This window comes from Daucus carota, chromosome 4 (genome assembly GCF_001625215.2).
Source record: "Daucus carota subsp. sativus chromosome 4, DH1 v3.0, whole genome shotgun sequence".
Lineage (NCBI taxonomy): Eukaryota > Viridiplantae > Streptophyta > Magnoliopsida > Apiales > Apiaceae > Daucus > Daucus carota.
In genome coordinates, this window is record NC_030384.2 from 22,296,676 (window position 1) to 22,323,087 (window position 26,412).

General features: G+C 33.8%; 3 protein-coding genes and 1 long non-coding RNA gene across 6 annotated transcripts; 1 reads left to right on the forward strand and 3 right to left on the reverse strand.

Annotated features, from left to right (window-relative positions):
* Nucleotides 1-72: 72 nt before the first annotated feature.
* On the reverse strand, nucleotides 73-1,150 carry LOC135151928 (uncharacterized). The gene is made up of 2 exons (XM_064091047.1): nucleotides 1,067-1,150; nucleotides 73-712 (listed from the first exon to the last, which is right to left on the reverse strand). Exons 1-2 carry the CDS (start codon nucleotides 1,136-1,138, stop codon nucleotides 104-106), a joined length of 681 nt encoding a protein of 226 aa, XP_063947117.1. The 5' UTR covers nucleotides 1,139-1,150; the 3' UTR covers nucleotides 73-103.
* Nucleotides 1,151-1,281: 131 nt separating this feature from the next.
* LOC135152256 (protein FAR1-RELATED SEQUENCE 5-like) lies at nucleotides 1,282-4,746 on the reverse strand. The gene is made up of 6 exons (XM_064092114.1): nucleotides 4,662-4,746; nucleotides 4,480-4,545; nucleotides 2,373-3,117; nucleotides 1,719-1,926; nucleotides 1,357-1,630; nucleotides 1,282-1,307 (listed from the first exon to the last, which is right to left on the reverse strand). The coding sequence occupies exons 1-6, from the start codon at nucleotides 4,744-4,746 to the stop codon at nucleotides 1,282-1,284; spliced, it is 1,404 nt and encodes a 467-aa protein (XP_063948184.1).
* Nucleotides 4,747-7,194: 2,448 nt separating this feature from the next.
* Nucleotides 7,195-11,204, forward strand: LOC108217913 (uncharacterized). Of its 3 annotated transcripts, XR_010291061.1 has the most exons (10): nucleotides 7,195-7,496; nucleotides 7,868-8,007; nucleotides 8,134-8,212; nucleotides 8,704-8,828; nucleotides 8,909-8,953; nucleotides 9,541-9,638; nucleotides 9,871-10,028; nucleotides 10,116-10,242; nucleotides 10,628-10,862; nucleotides 10,952-11,204. It is a non-coding gene; the product is annotated as an uncharacterized LOC108217913 (long non-coding RNA). The 3 variants fall into 3 exon arrangements; XR_010291062.1 differs by having other exon boundaries at nucleotides 7,195-8,007; nucleotides 8,909-9,006; XR_001806258.2 differs by having other exon boundaries at nucleotides 7,195-8,007.
* A 14,107-nt stretch (nucleotides 11,205-25,311) lies between these two features.
* Nucleotides 25,312-25,905, reverse strand: LOC108217685 (ethylene-responsive transcription factor 2). The gene has a single exon (XM_017390565.2). It carries the CDS (start codon nucleotides 25,903-25,905, stop codon nucleotides 25,312-25,314), a length of 594 nt encoding a protein of 197 aa, XP_017246054.1.
* Between the last annotated feature and the right edge of the window lie 507 nt (nucleotides 25,906-26,412).

The window sequence follows — 26,412 nt, forward strand, 5'->3', positions numbered from 1 at the left end:
TAAACAATCAAAATGTACTCAGAAAACATAAAATCAAAATGTACTTAACACTTTATAAAGACAACTGCACAAGGTCTTTTAAAATTGAAAATTAAAATCATATTCACAACATATTCGAAACTACAGCTCCTCCATCCTTCTTTTTCTTCGGACAAGTTCTCGAATCATGAGTGGTTGCCGAACATTCTTTACATCTTCGAACTCTTTTATTTGCTTTTGTCATTGCTTTCTCTCTATCACTTACAAGACGCTTGAAATAATTTCCCTTGTTCCTGGAAACAGTTGGTGCAAGAATGGTAACCTCTTCAACCGGCTGTTCACCTACCATAGCTGCCATATGATCCTTTTTAGTAAAATCAACAGAATCTCCATCATACTTTTCAAAATCACTACTTATCTGCTTAATGATTTTGTGAACATAGTCAAGCTTATCCATTTCAACTCCAGCTTTGCTAAGAATCTGACGAAAATCAAACCATAAGTTTGTCAACTTCAACGACACTTGCTCCATTTTAAAATAATCCGAACACACAACAGTAGATTCCAATGAAGTGCCACTTTCTGCAACTTTCATCCAACGATTAAGCACGAGACTCCTTGGAAATTTTGTGACACCAATCTGCTTTAAGCCACAGAAAGCATGCCTACAAACAATTCCACACATAACAAATTGTTTGCATGAACATACGGCATGTGATTTGCTAACAGTAACCTGCAAAATGAATGATAAATCACCATTCAAATCACCATTTTGAACCATTACCAATATGAGATATGCTTCAAAAATAAATTTACATAAAAACCAAAGTTCGGCAGGTGGTCCAGTACATTTACTTCCAATCCAGATCACTACTAATGACTACTTGCAATACAAAACAACTACTAATGCCACTACAATTTATCAGAATGCAAAATATTTTAATAATGCATTACTAAAATTATATTATGCATATTTTCAAATATTTTATATTTACTTTCTGTTCCACAATAACAATTACTACTGTAAAAAAAATATAAATCAAAATTAGAATATATAAAATACTACTATAAAGGGGAAAACACATACCTTAAAAAGTTTATCTTTAACTTTGACATCCTTTATTTCAAAATGAGTTACCCCATCAACTTCTTCACTCATTCTCTTGATTTGCATATCTAAGCAAGATGCCAAAATTTCTTCTTGAACTTTGTAAAAAATTGAACGTGTAAATAGCTCAGCTGCATCATCTTCAATGAACCATCTTGATAAAATGTTTGGTTTGCTTGAGTTAGACTCATGGTCTAAACGTTCTGTTTCATTCCGCTGCCTATGCATTGCACTCTCAAAACGTATCCAAAACTCACATAAAGTATCACCTTGCTTGTGAAACTGTGAAAAGAAAAAATTTTCACTTTCGAACCTTGAAGTTGTCCTCATCAAGCCAAACATAGGACTGTCCCTGAAATAGGCAGGAATCCACGACTTTCTTATGTCATACATATCTGATAACCATTTGTTATGTTCCAACTTAAACTCTCCTATAACCGCTTTCCATCCACTTTCAAACTCATCAATTTCCAAATTCGATGACCATATGTAAGTTTTCATTTTCTCCATAAAGTCTGTTTCCTTACACAAACGATTCCCAAGCTGCAATATTATGGAAAATTACATAAATATATGACAGTAAATTTCAGATGCTAGGAACCAAATTTCTAAAAAACAACTAAAAAACTACCTTAATAGGGAATTTCTGCATTATATGCCACATACATAGGCGATGCTTGCTAGCAACCAAATCATTATTGCGTCCCATGGCCTTGACAAAATGTTTAAAGGCCCAATTATAATGAGCAACATCTTCTTTCGATAACAAACAAGCAGCAAATGTGACACATCTATCATGTTTGTCAACACCAGTGAAAGGTGCAAAAATCATATTATACCTGAACATAGATAAAACAGATTAAAAACCACATAAACTAACATATACCACTAAAATACACTGCAGACATCACTAAAATATATTTAGGGTATCACTAAAATATACTGAGATTATCACTAAGGTACTGCAAATATAACTCCAGTATACCATTGTCTACTGCACCTTGAGCCTTGTTAAAAAGATTAATTAAAAAAATTACAAATATACGTACTTTACTTCATAGTTCCAGACAAGGTATTGTAGTATAATATAAACCATTATCGACATTCTAACAACATTACATAAAAAGAAAACTAATAATTCTATTACTAAAAGACAACAATTTGAAATGTAAAATAACTTACTTGTTAGTATCAAAAGTGGCATTAAATGACACAGCATCGCCGTATATTTCAAAGTTCCTCCTACTAGTTAATTGGATCAGCCCAGAAAAGCATAGTCAAATGCCCGTCACCATCAAGTTCATAAGCAAAATAAAATGATTTTGATGTCTCCTGTAATACTTTAAACTTGTCAATCAGCATCTGTCCATCCCTTTCACCGACAAATTCTTTTAAATCCCTATTAAAATTCCTGAAATCACGTAATGTTGCCCCAACATTACTATATCCACCTGTCATCTCTTTGACCAGGCTAAATGCCTTGCTGCAGCCGATATTTACCTTCGCAGCATCAAAAACAAAATTTCGCAAACTAACTGTCATCTCTCTACTAGACCTCAGAAACTGTCTACCACTTTCACTAGCAAGCGGATGGTTGTGAAGTTCAACAAAATTGAAAATATAATATCTGTTCTGGCTCCTAATTTTCATGACCACTTTTACTTTACATCCACACCTCCGTGACACAGTACGTCTTTGCCTAATTCCTTCAGAATGACTTCCATCAACAAAACCTTCCTTACTACACACAAAATGTTTCAAAATTATGGTACCATCAGCATCTCTCTTCTCCGTTGTTTTTCGTACATCAAAACCCCCTAGCCTCCCATACTCTCTGTAAAAGTTGTACGCCTTATCTAAGCTATCAAATGACTGATTTTGAAACGGTACTTGACTTCCATCAACAGAACTAGGCATAAAATACTTCATACCACCAGGAGAGACAATGCAATTCGTCACTGATTTTTCGCTTTCTGTTGAAGAAACAGGAATACTAACACAAACATTAGACGAATCACCGCAACTTGAACCTGAAATACAACAGAAAAACTCAAAAATTATATACATAATACTATAATACTCTAACAGGATCATACTATAACTGCCTACTGCATCACATTGAAAATAATAAACAAACACTACTAATATACTGCAGCACCTACACACTAACTCAGTGATCAAAAACTTGCAATCATACATTAAAAATCAACAATACAGCAACTACATATCTAAAATCTATCCAATACACATACACTAAAAAACACACAATTCCAATACAACTAAATTATATTAGCTATATGACTAAAAATCATATCTAAACACAATTACTATAACTAACAATCATCAATCCAGCAACTACATATCTAAACTCTAACTAAAACACAAGCACTAAAATATACACAATTCGAATACAACTAAATTATATTAGACATATCACTAAATAGAAACTACAAGAATATGAGCATGCCTAAACTACAAAAGCAATATGAGCATGAAAACATTGTAATCTGATATAATCATCAAATTATATCAAAAACAAAAACAGTGAACAACAAACTTTACCTTGATTATCACTAATCTTCGTTAAGTCTGATATAATCATCTTCAGCAATTCGAATCTACTTCAACCACACTTTCTCGAGCTCGAATTATAGACACAAAGCAACAAAGAGAGAGAGCTCCAGAATAACAGAGACAGAGAGCTTCAATCAAACGTCAAAAACAGACAAAAGCCACCTCGAGTTAGAGAGGCGAAGCTCGAGTTAGAGACACAGAGCAATAGAGACAGAGAGATATCGAAGCTCGAGTACAGAGAAGACAGTAATTGAAGACAATGGCGTCGCTAAACTACAGTTTAGAGAGAGAAAGCTGCTAGGAGCTGAAATCATGGAGCGAAGAGAGAGAAACGGAAATCAGTTATGATATTCAATTAAACAAAATCTTTGTTTTTTATATTTTACATATTTTATTATTTGAATGGCTATGATTGAAAGTAAATTATATTAGATAGATGGTCAAGATTAGTTCTAAGTTTTTATTTTAAAATTGGTTTCTATTTGATCCTTGGCCTATATATATATATATATATATATATATATATATATATATATATATATATATATATATATATATATATATATATATATATATATATATATAGGCTCATGATCAAATAGAAACCAATCTTAAAATAAAAACTAAAAACTATTATTGAAACTCCTTAAATTACTAAAGGCACTCACTTACACTTAATTATAACCCAGCAGTAACCACCCACCCAGATCTGCCCCCATTCTTTCTCCTCCTTCCACCTTCTCTCTTTCATCAACCCCACTTCATCTCCCTCTTCTCCTTCCACCTCTACTATCACATCTATGCCCACACGCTCCTACCAACACTGCCACTCATGTCATTATTTCTGATTTCACCCTCATCACCACCACCTCTACCACCCGCTCCTGATATTTTTACAAAAATCGGTGATATTCTGATATACTATTTAGTGATATCATCTATACATTTTAGTGATATCCGCTTTAGAAATTAGTGATATCCTCCAGAACTTGATGCAAACCTCCAGATCTGTTTTTGTTTGTTGATTCTGGTGGTGATGGCGGTGGTGAAGAAGAAGGTGGTGCAGATGGAGGGGGCGAAGGCATGGAGGATGCGGGGGTGGGGGAGGTGGAGGTCGAGATGGAGTTATGGCGGAGGTACGACCTGAGATAGCGCGTGGAGGTGAAGATGTTGGTGGTGGAAGTGTCGAGGTGGAGGTGATGATGGCAAAGGTCGAGATGAAGGTGGTGGAAGAGGTGGAGGTGGGTGGATGTTGGTGGTAGAGACGGTGGAGGAGGAATGGAAGGATAATGGACGTGAACGGGGTGGTAGTGGGCGACAAATGTGGAGGGAGCGGCGGAAATGGTGGTGCCGGAAGTGGAGGCTTAGCCGGAGAAGATGGAGGTGGAGGTGGGGTTGTTAAAAAATTTAGTGATATATTGTGTTTAGAATTTAGTGATACTCCAGCTGGGTTTTTAATTTCTAGAATAAGAGGGTTTGTATTGGAGTAGTACTCTATATATATATATATAGAGAGAGTTTTACTCCAATAGAAACTTGCTTAGTCTAGAAACTAAAAACCAAGCTGAAATATCACTAAATCCTAAAGCAGATACCACTAAATTCTTAAACAACCACATCTCCACCTCTATCTTCACCAACCCCACCTCCATCTTCACCAACCCCACCTCCACATCCGCCATTGCCACCACCTTCGTCGTCACCTCTTCCATAACCACCACCACCTCTATGCCACCCGCCTCCTCCATCTCCACCTCCATTATTTCTCTAACAACACAATCTCCACCTCCATCTTCACCAACCCCATCTTGGTCACTGCTTCAACCTCCTTCAGCCCCGTTCATACTTCTTTCTCCACCTCGGCTCAACTTCAAAACGCGGCGGAGCCGCCACTATTCCGGCAACGCTCCAACCCCCTACTTCAAGTCACCCACACCTTCGCTACAATCATCCTTCCTCCATCTCTACCTTCACCTCCACCATCTCCACCACCGTCACCACCATCTGAATCGAAAACGTGAACAGATCTGGAGATTTGAGCAGTTTTTCGAACATATATGGAGATTCTGGGCTGTTTCTGCAAATTTTCACTAATTCTTGCAACACATATCACTACATCCTAAAGAGAATATCACTAAATTGTACTGCGAATATCACTAACTTGTATTGGTTTCTAGTTTTTATTTTAAAAGTGGTTTCTATTTGATCATGAGCCTATATATATATATATATATATATATATATAATCTCATTATCAAAAAAAAGGGATATATAAAATCTAGTAGAGCATGTCATGAATTTATTGGATAATAGCGAGGGAGAAAAAACCTAATACTCAAGAACAATATAAAAGTGTATGTTTGGAGTTTTATAATTTTAAATCAAGAATTTGTTTAGATGTTCCATGTATGGTTGTTAAATATATTAAGATGTACTGTTATATCAAGAAGAATAGTGTACACCAGAACATACATTCGAAGAAGATATTTTAAAAAGGGCATGATTCCTCTGAAGCCAATATCTTTAAATAATTATCTATAATTAAACATATTTCAATATAAATTATGAATACTTCTGTAAATATGAGATGTAAGTATATAAGATGTGTGTTCTATTAGAGCATCTCCGACAGTGTCCTAAAGAGGTTCCCTAAATATATGATAAACAATTCAATTTCTTAAAAATAGGGACTCTATGTTGATTGACAACCCCAACAATGATCCTTATTTGTGTTCCCTATTATTATTATGGGAAAGAGTGTACAAAAGGTGAGAGTTGAATATTTAATCATTAAAAATCAAATGAGGAATGTGTTATAGATCACCTATTTATGAGGAATGGGAGATGGATCCTAATATTTAGGGAATGAGTAGAGACTCTGCTGGAGTGGAGTTTTGTGCATATTTTTTAAAATTATAACTTAGGATCTCATTTAGCTAATCTGCTGGAGATACTCTTAATACAAAAATATTACCCAACTTTACATAAAATGCATATGATTTTCGATATTATCTAAAATTGATTTTAAATTATTGTTTCTCTTTAAAAAAGAATATCGAAATCAAGTTTATTTTAAGAGGAGTGAAAGATTCGTTAAACAAGAAAATGTAAAATTTCGAAAAAAAATCGAATTTACACTACAAGAAATTCCAACGAACAAGACGAGCGAAATTTGGAGATCGAATAACGACTAGACGATAACGATTGCTAATCGGTGAATATCAACCAATATTTACGACCGATGTTATGAGACCCACTATGGTTAAAAGAAGAATAATCTAATGTTATATGAATAAATAAATTATCGAAATATCGACCAAACCGTCCTTCACAATTTCATAGAAACAACCATAAAAACTATTTTAAATTCGAATTGATCCATCTACTATATCTATTATACGAGAACAGGTTAGTTTCCTGAGAAAATTTATTCAGTATCAAAAGACTGTTCTGCCCCTCCAAACCTAATAACTCATTTCTTAAACGAATTTATTTCAGTATAAAAAGACCTTTACATCCCTCCGGGCCTAATTCCGAACCTCACCCTGTCAAAACCATCGCTCTATTGCTCATGCCTGCTTGTCTTCCCGGTTCTAGCTGATTGCATTCTACGTCTTCCTGTTATCCATCATCTCCTCTCTGTCTCTCTCATTATTAGAGACTGAAAGGAAGCCGAATCTATGTTCAATACTCTCAGCTCCTCACTTGAAGTCCTCTCCTAATTAAAGTCATTTGCGCCGATGACATGTGGCATGTCTCCGTCCTGAGGAATGCCCCTTCTAAGCTTTGCTCGAAATCATGGCTGATGGTTGTCATGTTAAAATTAATAAAAGCGGTAATTATGTAATTTATGTTTTGCGTTTAGCATTTAGGATTAATGAATGGATGTGCAGTTTTTGGGCAGTGTCAGCTGGCCAAAAATTTTTGATTAGGTTTTAAATTGTGATCTGGGTTGTTAGTTTATTTTGTTATGTGTATGAAATGAATATTTTAGCAATTTTGGAATTGGATTATTTTGCGGTTTAGATTTTTGAGTAGAAACACTAGGCGGAGGTGGAATTGGGTTTTAGGAGTTGGGATACTATTTTCCAGGACATCGATTTCTACAGGATGAAGAGTTGCAGGATGATGCCATCATATCCTTACCCACACGGAATTACAGACGTGACAAACTGACAATAAAAATAAAAGATGGTGTTTCTGCAGGTGATGTTTCTTCTTCAAGCCTAACATTGGCGGGCATAAAAATGAAGGGGATGGGTGTGGCCGTTTGTGACATGGTCGGCTCGTGACAATCAAGTTTTCATTCTTGCATTCTTAGTGAGATTCTTAAAATTTATGGTGAAGTAAGTCAAATATATGTAATGTAGTTTCATCATTTTTATAAGAGTTGTGCACTTGTACTTCTGAGCTTATTGTTCTTATGGTAAGAAAGCATTCACAGGTTATGTAATACCATTCTTTGATTTCAGAGTTAATTGTGGTGCTTCTTTTGAGGTTTGGTGGTGGCTGTCCATAGAGTTTTATCTCTGTTACTGCAAGTCCGACCAGGTGAGTTCTTCTGGACTCTCGACTCACCTGCATCTTATTATACTTTGCTTACACTTGGATGCCCGCCTTGTTAATAAAGTTAATATCCATTTTCAATTTTGTGAATACATGTTTATTGATTTTCTTAAAGTCATCGTATTTGATATATATACAGTACCCTTTGATGCATGATTTTATCATTATTTATGTTTATTAAAATTAGAAGATTAAATTAAGTAAAAATGTAAGAAAGATATACTAAGGTTCAAGGGAGAGAGATAGTGAAATCTAGAATGTCATAAATATGAGAGGAAAAACTGCAAATTAAGGAGACCTTATATCGCAAGGATGTTTTAATCTGAATTTTGTTTAATTATATCTAATTTTAAATATGATTTTAATATACTGTACATCCGACATGAAGCGACCAAAAGGTGGAGGCTTTTACCGTCACAAACCCAATAAAATACCATGTTTATTTACTATGAAGTTAATGTGAATCCAGTTTGCAGGCTTGAAGTGCAGTAGGTTTACCCTGCCTGGAAATGGTTTGAGAAGGAAGATGAGATTCATTCTATTCAAAAAAAAAAAAAAACCAGCACTCGAGTTTTATAATATTTATCCCTGGAGACCAAAGGTATCATCAAGTTCTTTATATATAATATTACATTCTCTAGATCAAGTATAAGTACCGGACTATCCATCTCTATGTGGCAGGGTGATGCTAATGGTTATGACTTGGTAGTTGTTGATGCGCACAAGGTAATTTATGCAAGTCGGATTTGTCATTCTTGCAAACCTAATTATGAAACAAAGTTAGTTTCTTCATCCCTGATGCCAATAGAATATTACTCCTTTTACCCCAATTATTTTGTCAATCATATAAATTTATATAGCATTTTTGACACTTACTTTGCCCTTATAATCAAATGTAGCCATTACTTTTGCGACATGTCAAATTGGACATCTGGTCAAAATATGTAGGACAGAAAGATTAACTCGTGTGAACATAACATATATAGATTTTCCTTTTATGAAGCTTTATAGTGATCGTTCTCTCGCACTTTAGCTCAATCCTTTGTATAGTTATTGGCAAGTATTATGTCTTGGAGAAAGTTTATGTTTTGTTTACTAGCCCGGTCTTGGATATATTTTTTTTAAAATAGCTAGAAGGACGATTCATCAATCTTTAATGATTAATAGATATTTCATTGCAAATAATATTATAGCTCTATTACGGAGGCAAGTTTCTTTTGTCTACCAATTCCTTATACTGAAGATTGTACCTGAGATAATAATTTCCGGTAAATTTATTATTTTGATGTTGCTATTTTGTGAAAATGTTCCAGAGTAGGGAAGGAGAGAATGAAGCATCAGTTTGCCTTTGCAGAAGTCAAGATTGTTATGGAAGCTACTTAAATCTCATTAGAAAGGAGCCTTTCAGAAGGTACAACTATGATATGTTGGTTGCGAGTTTCCTTCCTTAAAAAGTACTGATGAATTTTTTTGTTAATTTGGAGCAGTTCCGCTCACTTTAGACTCTCTTAGAACATAATTATGGATTAGTGGTTTGCTTGCTTGCTTCATGCTTGTTGTTTGTGCAGTTGTTATAGCCTTTTTAAAATTAAAAAAAGTTGACTTTAGCCCCTATTAATGTATTTTTAAATATGTACTAAAAGAGTGCCATGGAATACTTGATCGACATCAATTGATGCTAGAGGCTTGTGAACTGAATTCAATATCTGAAGACGATTACATTGATTTAAGAAAGGTTGGACTTGGCAGCTGTTTGCTTGGCGGGTTGCCTGATTAGCCAATAGCATATTCTACTCTTGTGGTATATATCGACGCAACCTATTTTCCAAGTTCCGAGATTCTTTTTACACTTTCTTTTCCCAATACTTGTTATGTTTTTTCCTTGAAGGTGAGATTTATCAACTCTGGAAGGGTCAGGCTTCCAGATGAGATTTTGAGGCATAATGTGGACAAGAAGAAGAGATATTTTTGCTTAAATTGTCATGGAAGTTGAGAAAAGTGATGTTGAAGTGCAGGTGATTATGGTTATTTGCATGTTGTAGGTTATCAGCTAATGCATTCTTGTTTCTTCTGTATTTTCAAATAGTATGGTGTTACGTTTTTGCTCCTTCACTAGGTATAGGCTGAGGGCATCTACAATCAGCGCTTCACAATTTAGCTCTTATGCTAGACAAGGCATAATTTTTAATTGTCATTTGTCCTTTCTTCAAGTAAAATGGAGTTTAGTTATAAAAAAATGAGAAATTATGTGATGTGAAGTTAAGGTATCATTTGTAAGAACTCGAAGTCCGGTTATGTGGAACACCCATTTGCTTAACTAAATACAATGTTTGGACTAGAAGTAACTTTCAAGTTGATATTAGTTGTGCAACATGGCAACTAATTGAAATCTTTTTGAAGGTGAGGGATATGTGTTTCTGGTGATCCAAAGAAAGCGCCGCCTCCACTTGAAAGGCTTTATCCTGAAGAAGCAGTGTCCTATGCCTAGAAAGGAGAAGGATCAATTGTTGAGGAACTGTTGCATTACATGGCTCCTTATGGAAGATGGCATGCTTAATATCCAAGGCCTAATATGTTCTCACAATACATCTGGTTCTGATGATGTCTACAGGATGCTTCGCAAATCTTTGTTATGGTGAGACTGAATTCGACTGTTCTTCAAAAATCCTAATATATTGCAATTGTAGTGCTGCAACTTAATCATACTTCCCTACTTTCTCTCAGGTTGAGGGATGAACTCCGGAATCTATAGTGTTCATACAAATTTCCACATGATGCAGCTGCTGACCTGATCCACCTATATGCTTATACAAAATGCTGTTTTACAATATGTATGAGTTCTCAAGTTCCATCTGTTTTTTTCCCATCCATTTCTGGCTTGGGGTGGGTTGGGGTCAGAATTCGATAAAAGCTACGTGCACTCTTTATATTTCACTCTTTGATAAATAATGGTCTTTGAACAATTATGTTGACCACATTTTTTTCGTTGTTTATCTTGGTTTTAGAAGGACAACTATCCTCGAGGTTAGACCAAAAGTAAAAACTATGAAAGGATAGGTTAATAGAGTTTAGTAAATTAAGGAGAATATCTAAATGTATAACCATAATGTAATAATATAATAAAAGTATTTATATGAGGCCCGTGCCTTGCACGAGCAATAATGCTAGTGAAATATGTAAATTTCACCGAACAATCCGGACTTCTTCAATTATAAATTAACTGGTTTTCTTCGTCCCTAAATTTTAATAATCTCAATCTATGGTAGTGTTGTCCATATTCCCGTACGTAATTGTGTGGCAATAAACTTACCCATAGTTTCACACAAATTTACACTTGGTTCAACTTGGAAAAATGGTGATGCGAGGGAGGCCTCCATGGACATTCCACCACAAATTAATGTATACGGCCCAATAATATCTAAGAATGCCAAGGCCCAACGAATTCTAAGGCAATGACCCAAAGTGGTGCAATTTATCTCTTATTAAGAATACATTAGATACCAATAAAATGAAAAGTTTATTTAGGACACATTTTTGAAGTTACTGGCGTTCTATCTTTCCATAATGATGTTTTGGCAAAAAGATATATTATTAAATAATAATTCACATCTTTTGAAATAAATACTTTTTTCCCAATATATATAATGATATTCCAATTACCAAATTTTATAAATTCACGATATCATTCGACATATTACGAGAAGCACCGTCTTTTCCCCCACAATTAATGAGTATGAATCAATTGTCTAAAGTAAGCCTAATTAATAATTATATATAATTATTAATATACAACCAAATGATATATTTTAACTAAATACACTAATGTTATTTTCAGTTACTCGACATTATCACTTTAAAAGTATTATGAGGATACATGTCCCCTCTTTAACCAGCTGAACCAACCTTTGCGGACAATATTATGATATTAAAATTGAAATATTAATAATTTTATTGGTCAGTCGAGTTTTATTAGCGGGTCTGTATTATTATACGAGTCTTCTTAACATATAATGTGTTCTCCAAATTTATTATCAACTAATTCGAAAATATTTAAAAATTCAATAAATATGATCAGTTTATATTTCAATTAAATTTAAAATATAAACCATAAAATTATACACATTTGGACTGAGTTATGAACTAGTATTGATACATGGATTATAATAGATGTGATGCAAATAAACCGGTTGCCAAAGAAAGGTTGCACCACAATATAATCTGCAAATTATATTAAATAAAAATATCAATCAATAATGTCTTCAACCGTCTTAGAGAATTTTCTCTATAATTACTCAATAGTTTTCACTTGAGCCATTTTTAGCTGTCCCACGTTGAGCAAAATAATTTCACTGATTCTTGCAAAATGCAACGGCTTCATCGGTTGTTTGTTTGTGGAGATTATTTTAGTTTATCTTTCAATCAACTCATGGAATTGTGGTTTATTTTCATGTTACTCGTGCCTCCACTTGCTTGTCAGAAGACAAATATTTTTCAAATTACATAACCATCAGCATGCATCTTTTTATTGTTTTAGGAGCAATACGTACTTTTCTCATTGGTCAAATGAATAATATGGTTGGACATAATTATGCACACATTTGTATTGAAACATACACTATATGAATATATTATTAATTTATTATTGCTTCTATTACTTTCACGGTCAAGATGACCACAACAACAGGTTTTGAAAAGCTACTATTATTAACAAAAAAAAAAAAAAAAAATCCAAAAACGAAGTCAGGCAGATCAAGAAATTGGTGGACAAGATATAAAGATCTGACTTTAAAGAATGGAAAATAATAAAGACTCGACTAATACTAATATATTGTTCCATCAACCTTACATCACATTTGAAAAACTTTTATGGCGATTTTGAGTACTAAACTCTACTTTTAATTTATTAGAGTTATTTACAGTCGAAGCTAATGGACCAACCAGAATAAGTTAGGTTAAATTTCACTAATATTCACTTTGAAATAAATTTTATAACCCGACTATCTTGAATGTTATACTTAGACCTCGCAATTAGTTCCCGTCCTATACTTTTGTGTAGTGTACCTTTTCGTGTCGTGTATCCAAATACCAAACACAAAACAGATACGTTTAAAATTGGTGTATTTTCGTGTATTTTTCGTGTACCTTTTCGTATCGTTATCGTGTAAAATCAAATTTAAATATAAATATAAATAAATATATAAATTAATGTAAATATTAGATTTCTAGACAAAAAATTTATAAAATTATATGAAAAATATATATTTATATCATTTATACTTACAATATTATAAACTATGCATTATATTAAAAGAAAATATACATATATTTATTATAAATATACATATTTATGATTAAATATTAATATTTAATTATAAAATTATATTTATTTCTTGTACCTCGTGTCGTGTACCGAAAGAGTAAACACAAAACCGACACGACATCTCAGTCGTGTACTTTGTGTTCGTGTATTTTTCGTGTCGTGTGCTCAAAATGCAAATACAAACACTAAATTTTCATGTCTTGTTTTCTTGTCATATGAAAAATTACCTGGTCTTAGTTATACTCCCTCTCCCCCTCTCATTTCTTAACACTTTTTTCAATTTCTTGACATACATTTTAAGGTGCATATAAAGTATTGGTTTACACCCTTTTTTAAAAAAATTCTTGTTCTGCATAAAAATTTATTCAAAAATAAAAAAATAAAAAATAATTTAGCAAACTATATTTTTTGAGAGTGTTAAAATGTATGCCCAACCCCATCTCAATTGAGAGGGACCAAGGGAGTATAAGAGGGACGGAGGGAGTATAAGATTAGCCAGCCTCCATAAATATAAATTATTCGGTTTACGAGTAACTAGATTGAGGTATGATTTCATGCATTCCAAATCTTTAGATTGTGTTTACTTAATGTAATAGAATAAAAATTATTTAAATTCTTTATAAAAAAACAAGAAAATATGATATTATTATTTACTATGAATAGTTTAAATTTGTTGTGATAAAAAATATAAAGAAACATGATGTATAAATGAAATGAACATTACTTCTAAAACATTTAGATTAGAATTGTAGTTAAAATAGTAGCAAGAGAATGAGTGAAGGAATGAAAACATTTTCTCTAAGTAACACCATTATAGAATACAAAATTCATTCTTTTCTCTCATCATTCTATTCCAGCCAAGTGAACACAATCTTACTGTTGTTTGGTTGAAAGAAAATAAAATTTTAAACACATATTTCATACTCTCAAAATATGAATATTTATGTCGAGAAAGGGATGTGATTATGAGCTATAGAGGACATATGAATCAATTTGTTTTTTTTTATATATTTGTCTCTATTCAAATAATTAAATATTAATATTTAATACAAAAAATATATTATAACAATAACTATATTATTGTTTTAAATTAATTAAAATTAATGACATAAATTTCAAATTAAACATATTTATTGCGGCACCAGAGGTGGTAATTTCGGGTAATGGGTCGGGTCCGTGTCGGGTTGTCTTACCCGGTCCAGTTTTTGGGTCAACCCGACCCGAACCCGAAACGGGTTGACAATTTCAACCCGAACCGACCTGTTTAGTACCCATTCAACCCGAAAATGACCTGGTTTGACCTGAAATTTATTAATAAATAATTATTCTAATTATAATAATTACATTTATTTAAATGTTTTAAAATATATATATTTATATATATATGATAATTTAATTAGATTATATGTGAATAAAAATCTTTTTAATAATATATAATTATATCATAAATGTATCTAATTTTGTAATATAAATTTATAAGTAACATAATATATTATATATATATATATATATTTCGGGTCGATTTCGGGTACACTGGGTCACCGCGACCCCGACCTATGTTTTTCAGGTAAAATATTACTCGACCTGAAATATAAAAATCCCGACCCTAATTCGTATTTTTTGAGTCGGTTTCGTGTCACGATCGTGTCTAATTTTACCACCCCTATGCGTCACTTAATACTAAAAACATAATGTTGGAAATGATATTTCAAACTCATACTCCTTGACCCCCTTACTCATTTCAACCCCACAATAAAGATAGATATACAGGTCGATAATATGCATATTTGAGTAAAGAGAGAATATACTTCGGATGCTAATCTTTAACATATTTTTCACGAAAAATGATTGCACATAAATTCTCACATATATAAGGTGACACTGACCACTTAGAAATATTCTAAAAAATTAGAGAATGTACAATGACAGCTAATAATGCAAATAAGACAACTAGGAAAGCTGCATGTTGATAATGCTTATTTATAGAGTAGCGGTCCTACATGAAATGAGCAGGCGTCTCTTCATTATAACTCGCCTTAAAGCTGCGCGAGGGCATGGCTGAAGCTCCAAGCTTGTCAAGTAGGAAATAGTGTTGATTCAAAAAGAAGAGTTTGGTCAATAAGTCTGGTAATTGGTTGTGAGATGGTACATGAGCACTGGTAATGTCCCTAGCCTTGATCTTTCTAAGGAATATGTAATACGTGATGATGTAAAAACAGTTTAATGTTGTATTTTGTTATTTAGCATTGTAACTGATCAACAAATGATGTTGTGCAGTAACAAAACATGTAGCAGACTTAGTAGTTGATAGATGTTAATTCATCAACTGATGTAGCAATTGTTCTATCAATAGATGTGTAGTTAGGGTGATAAACTGTAAATATTCTAAGTCATGTAATCTACACATGTGAAGTGAAGAATCAAATGCTAGTCGGAAGCATCAATGGATGAAAAATAACTGCATCATCAACTCGTCAACAGTTATGCTCAAAATTTAGTATCAATTGATATACTCAAGAAACCATTAACAACTGTTCTCTCAAGTATCAATTGATGGTTCTATAAATTATCAATTGACAGCTACAAGTCAAGTAAAAGGGAAAAGTCATATGGGTTGATGTGAAAGGAGTTGCACCAGTTTTGGAAGCTAAACTATAAAATTTAGCGACGAACTTTGCGGTCGCTGATAAATTTTATCGCTGATAGACCAGTTTCTTGTAGTGACAACACATCACGAAAACCTCATATAAGATGCTATGGATGCGGGTGAGTACCTTCTTTTTCTAACTTATAATCAACGGTGGATCCAAGATGACATAAATCCATTCATTTTTAGCAATTTGTAGGGGTTAGATGAGATCAAGGTCTAATCTCTTATGGTTGATGGAGAACGACAATGGGACATAATATAATTAGAGAACTATTCAACTATAGATATCAGCAGTGTATGTTAAATACTCCAATAGGGCATGGTAATGATGATGATCGGTTATATTGGACGTTGGAGAATAATGGGGAGTATTTTGTTAAGAGCGCATATAAAATGATTCAAATGATGAAAGGAGATTGGTAGGCTTCAATTAATAACAGCATATGGAAGTGTTTGTGGCGAATCAGAGCACCTCCTAAGGTATTGAACATGGTTTGGAGATATCTATCTCACTGCCTACCAACGAAAACTAATTTATATGCAAATTTTGTTCCAATTACAATGTTATGTCCGGTATGTAATGGTGAGGGCGAAACAACATTCCATGATCTAGTCGAATTCCCTTTTACAGATCAATGTTGGAGGATGAAAGGTGGAAGATATCAATGTCATGGTGCTATAATTTTGCTAACTTGTTGAGCTAGATGATTAATCACACGAGCAAGGAGGAGCATGCTGATATGGATACATTGTGTTGGGCCATTTGGAGTGCTAGAATAAATCTAGTCTGGAATCAAAAGAAGTCTTCGGTTAATGTTGTGGTGACATCGATAAAGCAGTATCTTGCAGATTGGACGAAGGCCCAGATATAATCTACTCAAACTTTGTACCGGTTTGTAGAACATGGTGATGGAGCATATGCATGGGTAAATCCTCGAAATGATGAAGTAAAGATAACAGTCGATGTTGCAACTTCTGTTGAAAGTACATCTTATGGTATGGGTATGTGGGCTAGAAATGGAGAAGTGATTCTGGGTAATTCGAAGCTTTATCAAGGTAACATGCAACCGGAGTTTGCAGAGGCTTTGGCAGTACTTTAAGGAAGCCCTATGTTGGTGACAATTGAATAAGTGAAAGAGTGAGCAGGGTAATGATGATGATCAGTTATATTGGATGTTGGAGAATAATGAGGAGTAATTTGTTAAGAGGGCATATAAAATGATTTTAATGATGAAAGGAGATTGGCAGGTTTCGGATGATAGCAACATATGAAAATGTTTGTGGTGAATCAGAGCACCTCCTAAGGTATTGAAGATCGTTTGAAGAATTCTATCTCACTACCTACCGATGAAAACTAATCTGTATGCAAAGTTTGTTCCAATTACAATTATATGTCCAGTATGTAATGGTGAGGAAGAAACAACATTCTAGTCGAATGCCCCTTTACAGATCAATGTTGGAGAATGAGAGGTGGAAGATATCAACGTCATGGTGCTGATAATTTTTTTTGACTATTTGAGCCAGATGATTAATTACACGAGCAAGGAGGAGCATGCTGATATAGTTATATACATTGTGTTGGGCCATTTACAGTGTTAGAAACAATCTAATCTAGAATCAAAAAAGTTATCCGATTAATCTTGTGGTGACATAGATGAAGGAGTATCTTGTAGATTAGAGCGAAACCAATTCACTTGAGTAAGATACTAAGAAGCATCTCTTTTGGTTCTTCGGCCAACCATAAGTGTATATTCCCATTCTCCCTGGATCCGGTATCATAAGTCATATCGTTTCTACTTCTTTGAGAAAACCGGTCTTTGGGTATCTAGGCGTTAATAAGATTGGTTGCTTGAGTGCATTATCACCTTTTCTATTTTTAAAGTAAAGGTATCGATCAAGGCTTTCCTTGAATGTCAATAAATGGAAACAAGCAACAGATTGAGCTGAAAGCTGGGATCTCTCGAAGGAGCCACCAGCCGCCCGAATCATAGCAAACCCCCTTTTACTCAATGGATAATGCTTATTCTCTTTAAATCACCAAAAGATAAATGGGGGAGAAATAAAATAAAGAGAGAAAGAGGTCTTTATCGAAGAGGCTTTGTACCTGAAATAGGACTAATGCAGATCCAGAAGACTGGGTCTACCTTTCAAAATGATGAAGATGCAAGGGGTAAAAATAAAGTCTTTTAAACAACCAACCTGACATAAGTGGCGCACAACACTAAGTAATCCGATCCAATTACCCACATGACTAACGAACGGGTGGATAATCATATTTTGTAGACGTATTAAATACAACTCCATGAATGAGAAAAGTGAAGGTTGCATTAATGATAAAGATCTCTGGGGAAATCACTAAAAACTTATCGTTCGCAAAGACCAGCTAAACATCATTGGCTTGGTCAGTCTTTACTTGACCAACTATCTAATACTACGCAGCCTCATCAAACAGCCCTTTTTAGCTTTCTTCAGGATTTGGCCCAAACTGTTACGCACCCGTTCGCCACTTTTTTAGTCAACTCTATGGCCCATCTGCCAAGCAGGCAGTTCTAAAATCTTGGGGAACGAAAAGCGTTGCCACCACCTTATAGCATTGAGGGCTCCTTTTGTAGAACTTCAGGAGTTACCCGCACACCTTCAATATGCCTTCCTGGGAACATAAAAGAATTACTCGGTAATAGTATCGTCAGCTTTCACTCATTTGACACTAATATAATCCCCATAAGTTATAAAGGGATCTATATGTAAAAATTCCGTGACCAGCCCTGTCAGTCCTGACGGATTAAATAAATACATCAATTCATCTCTCCATTTTAGGCAAACGATGGCCCAGTTGTACTCTACTCAGACTCTGTACTAGTTTGTAGAACTGGTGATGGAGCGTATGCATGCGTAAAGCCCCGAAATGATATAGTCAAGATAACAATCGATGTTGCAACTTTTAGTGAGAGTGCATCTTATGGTGTTGGTATGTTGGCCAGAAATGGAGAGGGTGAGGTGATTCCGGGTAAATCGAAGCTTTATCATGGTAACGTTCAACCGGCGTTTTGTAGAGGCTTTGGTAGTCCAGGAAGCCATGAGTTTGTGTAAATTGAATAAGTGGGAAATAATGATTCTTGAGTCTGACTGTTTGACTATGGTACAAGTGATTCGAAGTAAGGTTCCTATGCACGCTCCTTTTGGTGATATCATAATGGAGTGCCAAAGGTTGGTTCATGAGTTAAACATTGGTGATAATTCTGGCTGCGCATTATAGAGTGCCAGAGGTTGGTTCATGAGTCCATTATGGCTGCCCAACACAAGTACAAGTTTTATGCTGATAAGAAACGAACCGAGGTTACATACCAACAAGGGGATCTATTCTACTTGAAACTCCAGCCCTATAAGCAACTCTCAATTGCCGTCCAGAAGTACTTGAAGTTTTCCCATAAGTACTTTGGTCCCTATAATATAGTGTGGCTGAAAATTGGTCCAGTGGCCTATAAGCTCGAGCTTCCACCTGAGAGTCTAGGACATCTTGTCTTCCATGTTAGCCTCCTAAAGAAAAAAATCGGAAACCGTTACTCCCCTACTACAGCTTTACCAAAACTGAGCACAAATGGTTAAATGTTAATTCTTGGTTTATCTAGTTAAGGTGTTGGATAGAAAGATGGTCGAGAGGAACAACACTGTTGTTGTCTATTGGCATATCCAATGTTCTCATGCTATTCCCGAAGACACCACTTGGGAGGATGCTTCCTCAATCATAGCATAGTACCCTGACTTCAATCCTTGAAGACAAGGATTTGCTGAGATGGAGCTATTGTAATCAATTTAGTCTTTATTAAACATTGTCGTTTAAGCCATTAAGGGCATAATATTTGGTTGACAGTAGAATATCCTTTGGATCTCGTGCACATAACGGTATTGGAATTTGGAGGGGACGAGTACCAAATAGACACGTAGATTTCATAATGCTATATAGCCGATAGGATGGAGTGGAGTCATCTTGTTCTTCTCTATCCAGTAACTCTTTTCCTTTAATACGAGTACCTCCTTTTGCTTTTCCAATCCAGTTATATGTATATATATCTTTTACCGGATTGATAGGCCGAAAGTCGGGTTTTTTTACTTTAACCAATGCACGGGTATCGGCGTATCAAAGATGGCAAGGAGTTTTAATATAATTTGGATCGTTCTTTACATGTTACGCAATGAATTGGCTTTTTTTTATCCTAACAAATTGATTAAAAATGATTATCCTAATTCTTCTTAGCTAAATGGTTAAATATGTTAAATAGTAAGATGTTGATGTTGTATCTTGATCATATTTCTTAGAATGATTTCTTATATATTAAAAAAATATATGGTGTTATTACTATAAATTATTATTAATAGATATATCATTTAATATAATAACAGATCCAAATATTGATAAATATAGCCAATATGAATATTAATTATAATTATAAACAGAAGTACATGTAATTAGGATGGTGAAATTTATAAAAAATTATTTATAAATTATACTTTTGGCATTGTCATGACTCATGTAATAGCCAAAAATTTTGCAAGATTGGTATTAGTAAATAAAAAAGAAAAGAAAAATTTTGTAGGATCTCTTAGATTGAGATAGGCTATTTTGACATGCAGATAGTATTTCAACAAATATACAAGGGGTGTTTGGCCCGACTTCTGAGTTTATAAGAGCAAGTCCAAGAGTGTCTTAGTTTAAAACTTAAATATAATATAATATATCATGTCTTAGTAATTTAGGACATATTTTACTAACTTGAACTCCAACAATGTGCCCTATTCTCACAAGATGTTTAATATTTTATTATTAAAAACTCTTTTTCATCATTAAAGCATAATATAAAAGTAGAGAGAGAAAGACTGTGTTGATAAGAATTTATAATAAAATATGGGATAGCGCAAGCAGAGACGTGTCTCAAAAATAGGGCTTGAGGAGGTTGTCCTAGTGATAATATAAGAGCAAGTCCAACAATGTCCTAAGTTAAAATTTAAGGCATTTGGATGAAAAGTGTCCTCCAACAATGTCCTAGTGGTGCCTTAAACCACTAGGACATCCAATAAGTGCCTCATTTTTAGGCACTACTAAGCATGTCCGAAACCAATTTTTCTAATAAAATATTAACTTCCATCATTTCATTGCATCTCTCCCCTCTTACTTTTTCACTTCCCTCCAATATTAATTGAAATAAAGTATTAGTTTAATAATAAGGCACAATTATAAGGCATGTTGTTGGAGTTCATATATCAAAAATATGTCCTAAGTCACTAGAACACTATCTTTTATTATATTTACAGGGCACTTGCTAAGACATTGTTGGACTTGCTCTAAGGCATCGACATTGTTGGATCAACTTTTTCAATAAAATGCCCTAAATAATAACTTAGGACATGATATAGGCACCTCTTGGACTTGCTCTAAGTTTGAATCATTTGTTCGTACTGTTTCTACAAAACGTGAAGAAGTATCTGTAAGAAGTTGAGAATACTAGTTTTTATTTCATGATTTGTTTCTCAAACATTTTAATGACTTATAAGTATTAAGTTGCTTAATTTTAACCTCTCTTTCACTTCTTTACTTTAAACAAAAAACAATTATTTTAAACTCACTCAAACCGCCCCATTATATTTCAAATCACGCCAAAGTCATATAACTGTGTTGTCTTAAATCATGATGATTGATGCCTTAATTTTCAAGTAAAAATTGCAAGTGTAACTTCTGATAGTTAAAAATTAGCTGTTTACTTTTGACTGAGGTCCTAATTCATTATTTCATTCCTTGTTCTGCCGCTAACTGAAAATTAGTTTTTCTGTGACATGTTAACAGTTGAAGCCTCTCTCTCTCTCTCCCTGACTTGGACTGCAGTTTCATGTGAGGTAATAAATATAACACCCTTTGGGAATGAAGATAACCAAATATGCATGTATCATGAATGTATCAGCCTTTCCACTGTAATTTGCACGAAAATGACAAATGTAATTTACATGATGAACCAATCACAAGCCCTACCAGGTTAAATATATTCCCGTTAAATACCAGTCAGAACTTGAATAGTTTTTCATTTTTTAATAATTGACCGATCACCAGAAAAAGTTACTTGATAAGCTTCAAATCGTTTTCAAGGTGTTTGTTCGATTTTGTGTTGTTCTTCAATATATTACACTGATATGACTGCTCCTTAATAGAGAGAATCAAAAAAAGATTGAAACAGTTTTTGCTTATTCACCGCAAAATGTAGGTTCAATAATTCCTTTTGGGACATGCTCAATAATTTTTGTAAAATTTAAATCACAATATATACCTTTATAGTTCTGTTCTCATTGTCTCCGATATATATGTGCTTTAATAAAGAATGTTAAAACCACACTCTCTCTTTCATTTGTTTATTCTTTACTAAATAAGCCCTAAGATAATTAAACTACTTTTTGTTTTTCCAAAAATATAGAGAAGAAAATTCAGAAAACAAGTAATATGTTAGTTTAATTTCTAAAACATTTTAACATTCGAAATTTGCTAATTTTACTTGGTTAAACACTAACAACGGCAGAACCCGCTACTTAAAAATGATGTAGGGCAAAGAGTCTAACAAATGGCAGCAAGTAGATATTACTATTTGGATAACGCTGTGGTGTGGATTGGATAACTCACTGGATTTATCCTCTATTGTCCCCGGATACCAGATTCGACTTTGACTCATCTTTATTATTAGAACAGATACTAATTTGTACGGCATAAGAAGAGTGCAAGTGTTGATTAGTTTTGTTTTGATTGGCTGGATGCGGCACTCTTTTGTAAGAATTCCCAAGATTTGAATTTATTAATGCTGCTTATAAAAAAAAACTTAATTTGATTATTTATTTTATTATATCTTACATAATCTGTGAACCGTAGTGGTACTTAATTTTTCTTCTCTTACTCTTTTCTCTCCCATCCTTGCAATATTCAAAACTTTTGTAATGCAGCCTCTAATTTTCAAGATTGTATATATTTAGGATATGTAATTCATTCCAAATTATCATTTTGAAATGATATTATAAGACTTATCATATGGAATTCTCAAATTAATATTTCCTCAATCCCGGTTTTGTAGTAATATATCCCAAAGTACTTTTACATATTGAGTTAATATTGCAAATTACATTTTAAATTTGATATTTTTAATAAAAATAGTGAAAATATATGCTAAAATATAGCTTGTTTATTATTGTTGAATAAAATTAAATGTGAATTTTGACAAGAAGTAACAAAAACGGGACGGGTAAAGTACGAGTATTCTGATATTTTGAATTTGAGATACAATCCAATTCAAAGTTTTTCATCTCAATATCTCTTTTCATCAAGAATTTTAAATACGATTCATGTTTTCAAAATTCTAATTTGAGTTTAGAGAACAACTTTAACCTATCTTCTGTTTTCAAAAATTTATACTCCCTCTGTCCCTCTCATTTTTTTAAAGTTTTTTTCACCGCTTGACACGCATTTTAATGCGCATATAAAACATAGTTGTATAACTTATTTTTGAATTTTTTTTTATAAAAATATAAACATCAAATTATTATTCAGAAGAAAAAAAAGTTTAAAATAATTTATCAAACTACATTTTATGAGAGTATTAGAATGTGTGTCGAGTCCCGTCCTCTAATGTAAACAAATGAGAGAGACGGAGAGAGTAGTCGTATTTGGTTTTCTTAAAATTGTTTTTAGGAATTGTAATCATGAAAAACCCACTTTATTATCCAAAAACTGTTACCATATATATTTTAAGAAACAGAAAGTAGTATTATAACACTAACAACAGAGTGAATTACATTTTGTGTATGTGAACTATCAGATTCTTGCATTTTGAGTATGTGGAGTATACTATCTAGCACAATATTGTGTACCTGGAGTTGGAAGATTCTAGTAAAAAACATACTCTTGTTAGTTAGTTTTGTGTTAACACCATTAGTTAAAACTGTAATAATTAGACTACAAAGTGAATGGTTGTCAAAGTTGTAGTCTTATTACAACTTTAACTAACGGTGTTAACACAAAACTAACTGAAGTGTGTATATAGTTAGAATATTTAAACTCCACGCACACAAATGTGCTAGATAGTATAATCCAGGTACACAAAGTGCAAGAATGTGATAGTTCAGGTACACAAACTGCAATTCACTCTAAATTATAATTATTTGTCAGTGTCCTCAGATCCGTGTTCTTGAGTTGTTCTTTTGAATTACTCAACGATTTATCTTGTCATAATCGAAGAGATTTCTAATACCGGTACTTTTTTCCTGACTGCCAGGTGATTTTTTCAAGTTTTTCGTAATTTGTTTCTTACTTGTATAGGCTTTCTTCATCAGGTTTTACTATTGTCTTGCTAAGTGCTAACTTGCTATTAGACAATTATAATGAACCCCGCAAACTACACATTCTTATATAGAATCAATTTGCCCTAGACTAATAAACAAAAATCCAATTGTTCTTGCTTGCATTGTTACACTTTGTAGTATACAAAGGTCACTGCGGTATCAATCTTGATTTTGAAAATGAATTAACCCAAAATTCAATAAGTATTAGGAGTAGAAGATATATACAAAGTTCATCATATCATCTAGAAGACTTTTATGGTTAGAATGAACGAAGATAAATGCATCCGTAAAAGTTTTCCATTCATAACAAGGAAACAGATCATAGTTGTCACACGTCAATTCATGTTTCAATAATTTCTGGAATATAAAAGGCATAGCAGCTGTGCAAAACACGTAATTCTAGTAATTGGACATGATTAATGGTTAGCTAGATTAGTTTATGAAAGCAACATATATAAACCACACAAAATTTTGTTTATTCTCATCTAAGAGCACAAATACTAATTAATTAATACTCGCAAATTATTTGATGGTTTTCGTATAATTTCACAGATCAACTTCTGCTTGAGTATAGTTTTACGAAAAATGAAATCCCCATGAAATTTATAAATCATTTTTCGTAAAACTAAACAAGCAGATATATATCTCTGGAAATTATCCTAAAACCAAAACTGAGTTACCTAAATTAAGAAGTCCGTATAAAACTGATCATAAGCTGATATATAGCTTTCTTTCCCATTCTTCAGCTCAGTTTATAGCTTTCGCAGACTTCTTGTGGGCCGAGCCGCTATTTGAAGACGACGAAGATGATGAGCAGGATGAAGAAGTTGAGGTTCTTTGTCTTGGAGTCACCTTGATGGGCTCTGGTATGTTTTTCCCAATCAGATGAGGGAAATTGAGCTTAGCAGCTGAGCCATGTATCTTAAACGCGGCTCGGTCATAAGCTAGTGCAGCATCCTCCGGTGTTTCATATGTTCCAAGCCAAACCCTTTTACCTTTTTTAGCTGGGGACCTGATTTCAGCAGCAAATTTTCCCCAAGGACGTCGCCTTATGCCTCTATAACGACTCCGCTCTTGTGGAGGGTGAGTCACTGGCACCGTGGCCTTCTCCTTCTCTTTGTGCTCATTGATCACTTCCAACTGAGGTGTGTACTCCATATTAAAGGAGTGCTCAACAGTATTCTCCATATAGAAAAAATTATTAAGTATCGGCTCAGTGGACGACTCCCATGGATTTACTAAGGGGAAACTGTTGGAGAGTTCAGAGTCGTCGAGGAGTTGGTGCTCAATAGACTGCAGAAGATACGAGAGGTCGGATTCCATGAAGATTTCTTGGCTCATCTTACAGAGCTTTTGTTTGGATAGTGTTCTAGATGGCTTTAGAGCTGTGGCTTGAGTGTGGTTTGAGGAGTGGGTTGAGTTGTTTTATGTATAGACAACATTTGCGAGGGGTCCTCTAGGTGGTCCTAGTGCAAAGTCGGTATACAATAATTAGATGCTCTCACGTTTAAAACCACTTTCATGGCTAATCCTCATGTAAAATGGGACATACACCTTTCAATTATCAGAGTGAGACCTGCTCCCTTGAATTAAAGATAATGAGACCTGCAGTTTTTCTGTTTTTTGACTCGTATTTTGTTACATAGAAATTTTATATATATTTTTCTTAATAATAGTCTGCAAACACGAAAGCCACTTGCAGAAAAGAAAGGAGTTTCGCATTATATTTGAGTTAGGTCTTGATACGAGGGTTAAAATAACTAAAAATGTTTATTGAGAAACTGAATTAGCGTTGGCTAACAATATCTCATCTCTCTTTGTTTTTCATTTGGGTGCAGTATATTGCTC

Bases quoted from the DNA above. Each gene is read 5' to 3' on its own strand.
- LOC135151928 (XM_064091047.1), bottom strand. From the start codon at position 1,138: ATGAGTGAAGAAGTTGATGGGGTAACTCATTTTGAAATAAAGGATGTC. The intron at 713-1,066 runs GTATGTGTTTTC...TTCATTTTGCAG, and splicing joins TTAAAGATAAACTTTTTAAG to GTTACTGTTAGCAAATCACA.
- LOC108217685 (XM_017390565.2), bottom strand. From the start codon at position 25,905: ATGAGCCAAGAAATCTTCATGGAATCCGACCTCTCGTATCTTCTGCAG.
- LOC135152256 (XM_064092114.1), bottom strand. From the start codon at position 4,746: ATGCCTTCGCCCCCTCCATCTGCACCACCTTCTTCTTCACCACCGCCA. The intron at 3,118-4,479 runs GTAGGAGCGTGT...GTTGTATTTCAG, and splicing joins TGACATGAGTGGCAGTGTTG to GTTCAAGTTGCGGTGATTCG. The intron at 1,308-1,356 runs GTGATACTTTAT...TGCAATGCATAG, and splicing joins TTCACAGTTTCACAAGCAAG to GCAGCGGAATGAAACAGAAC.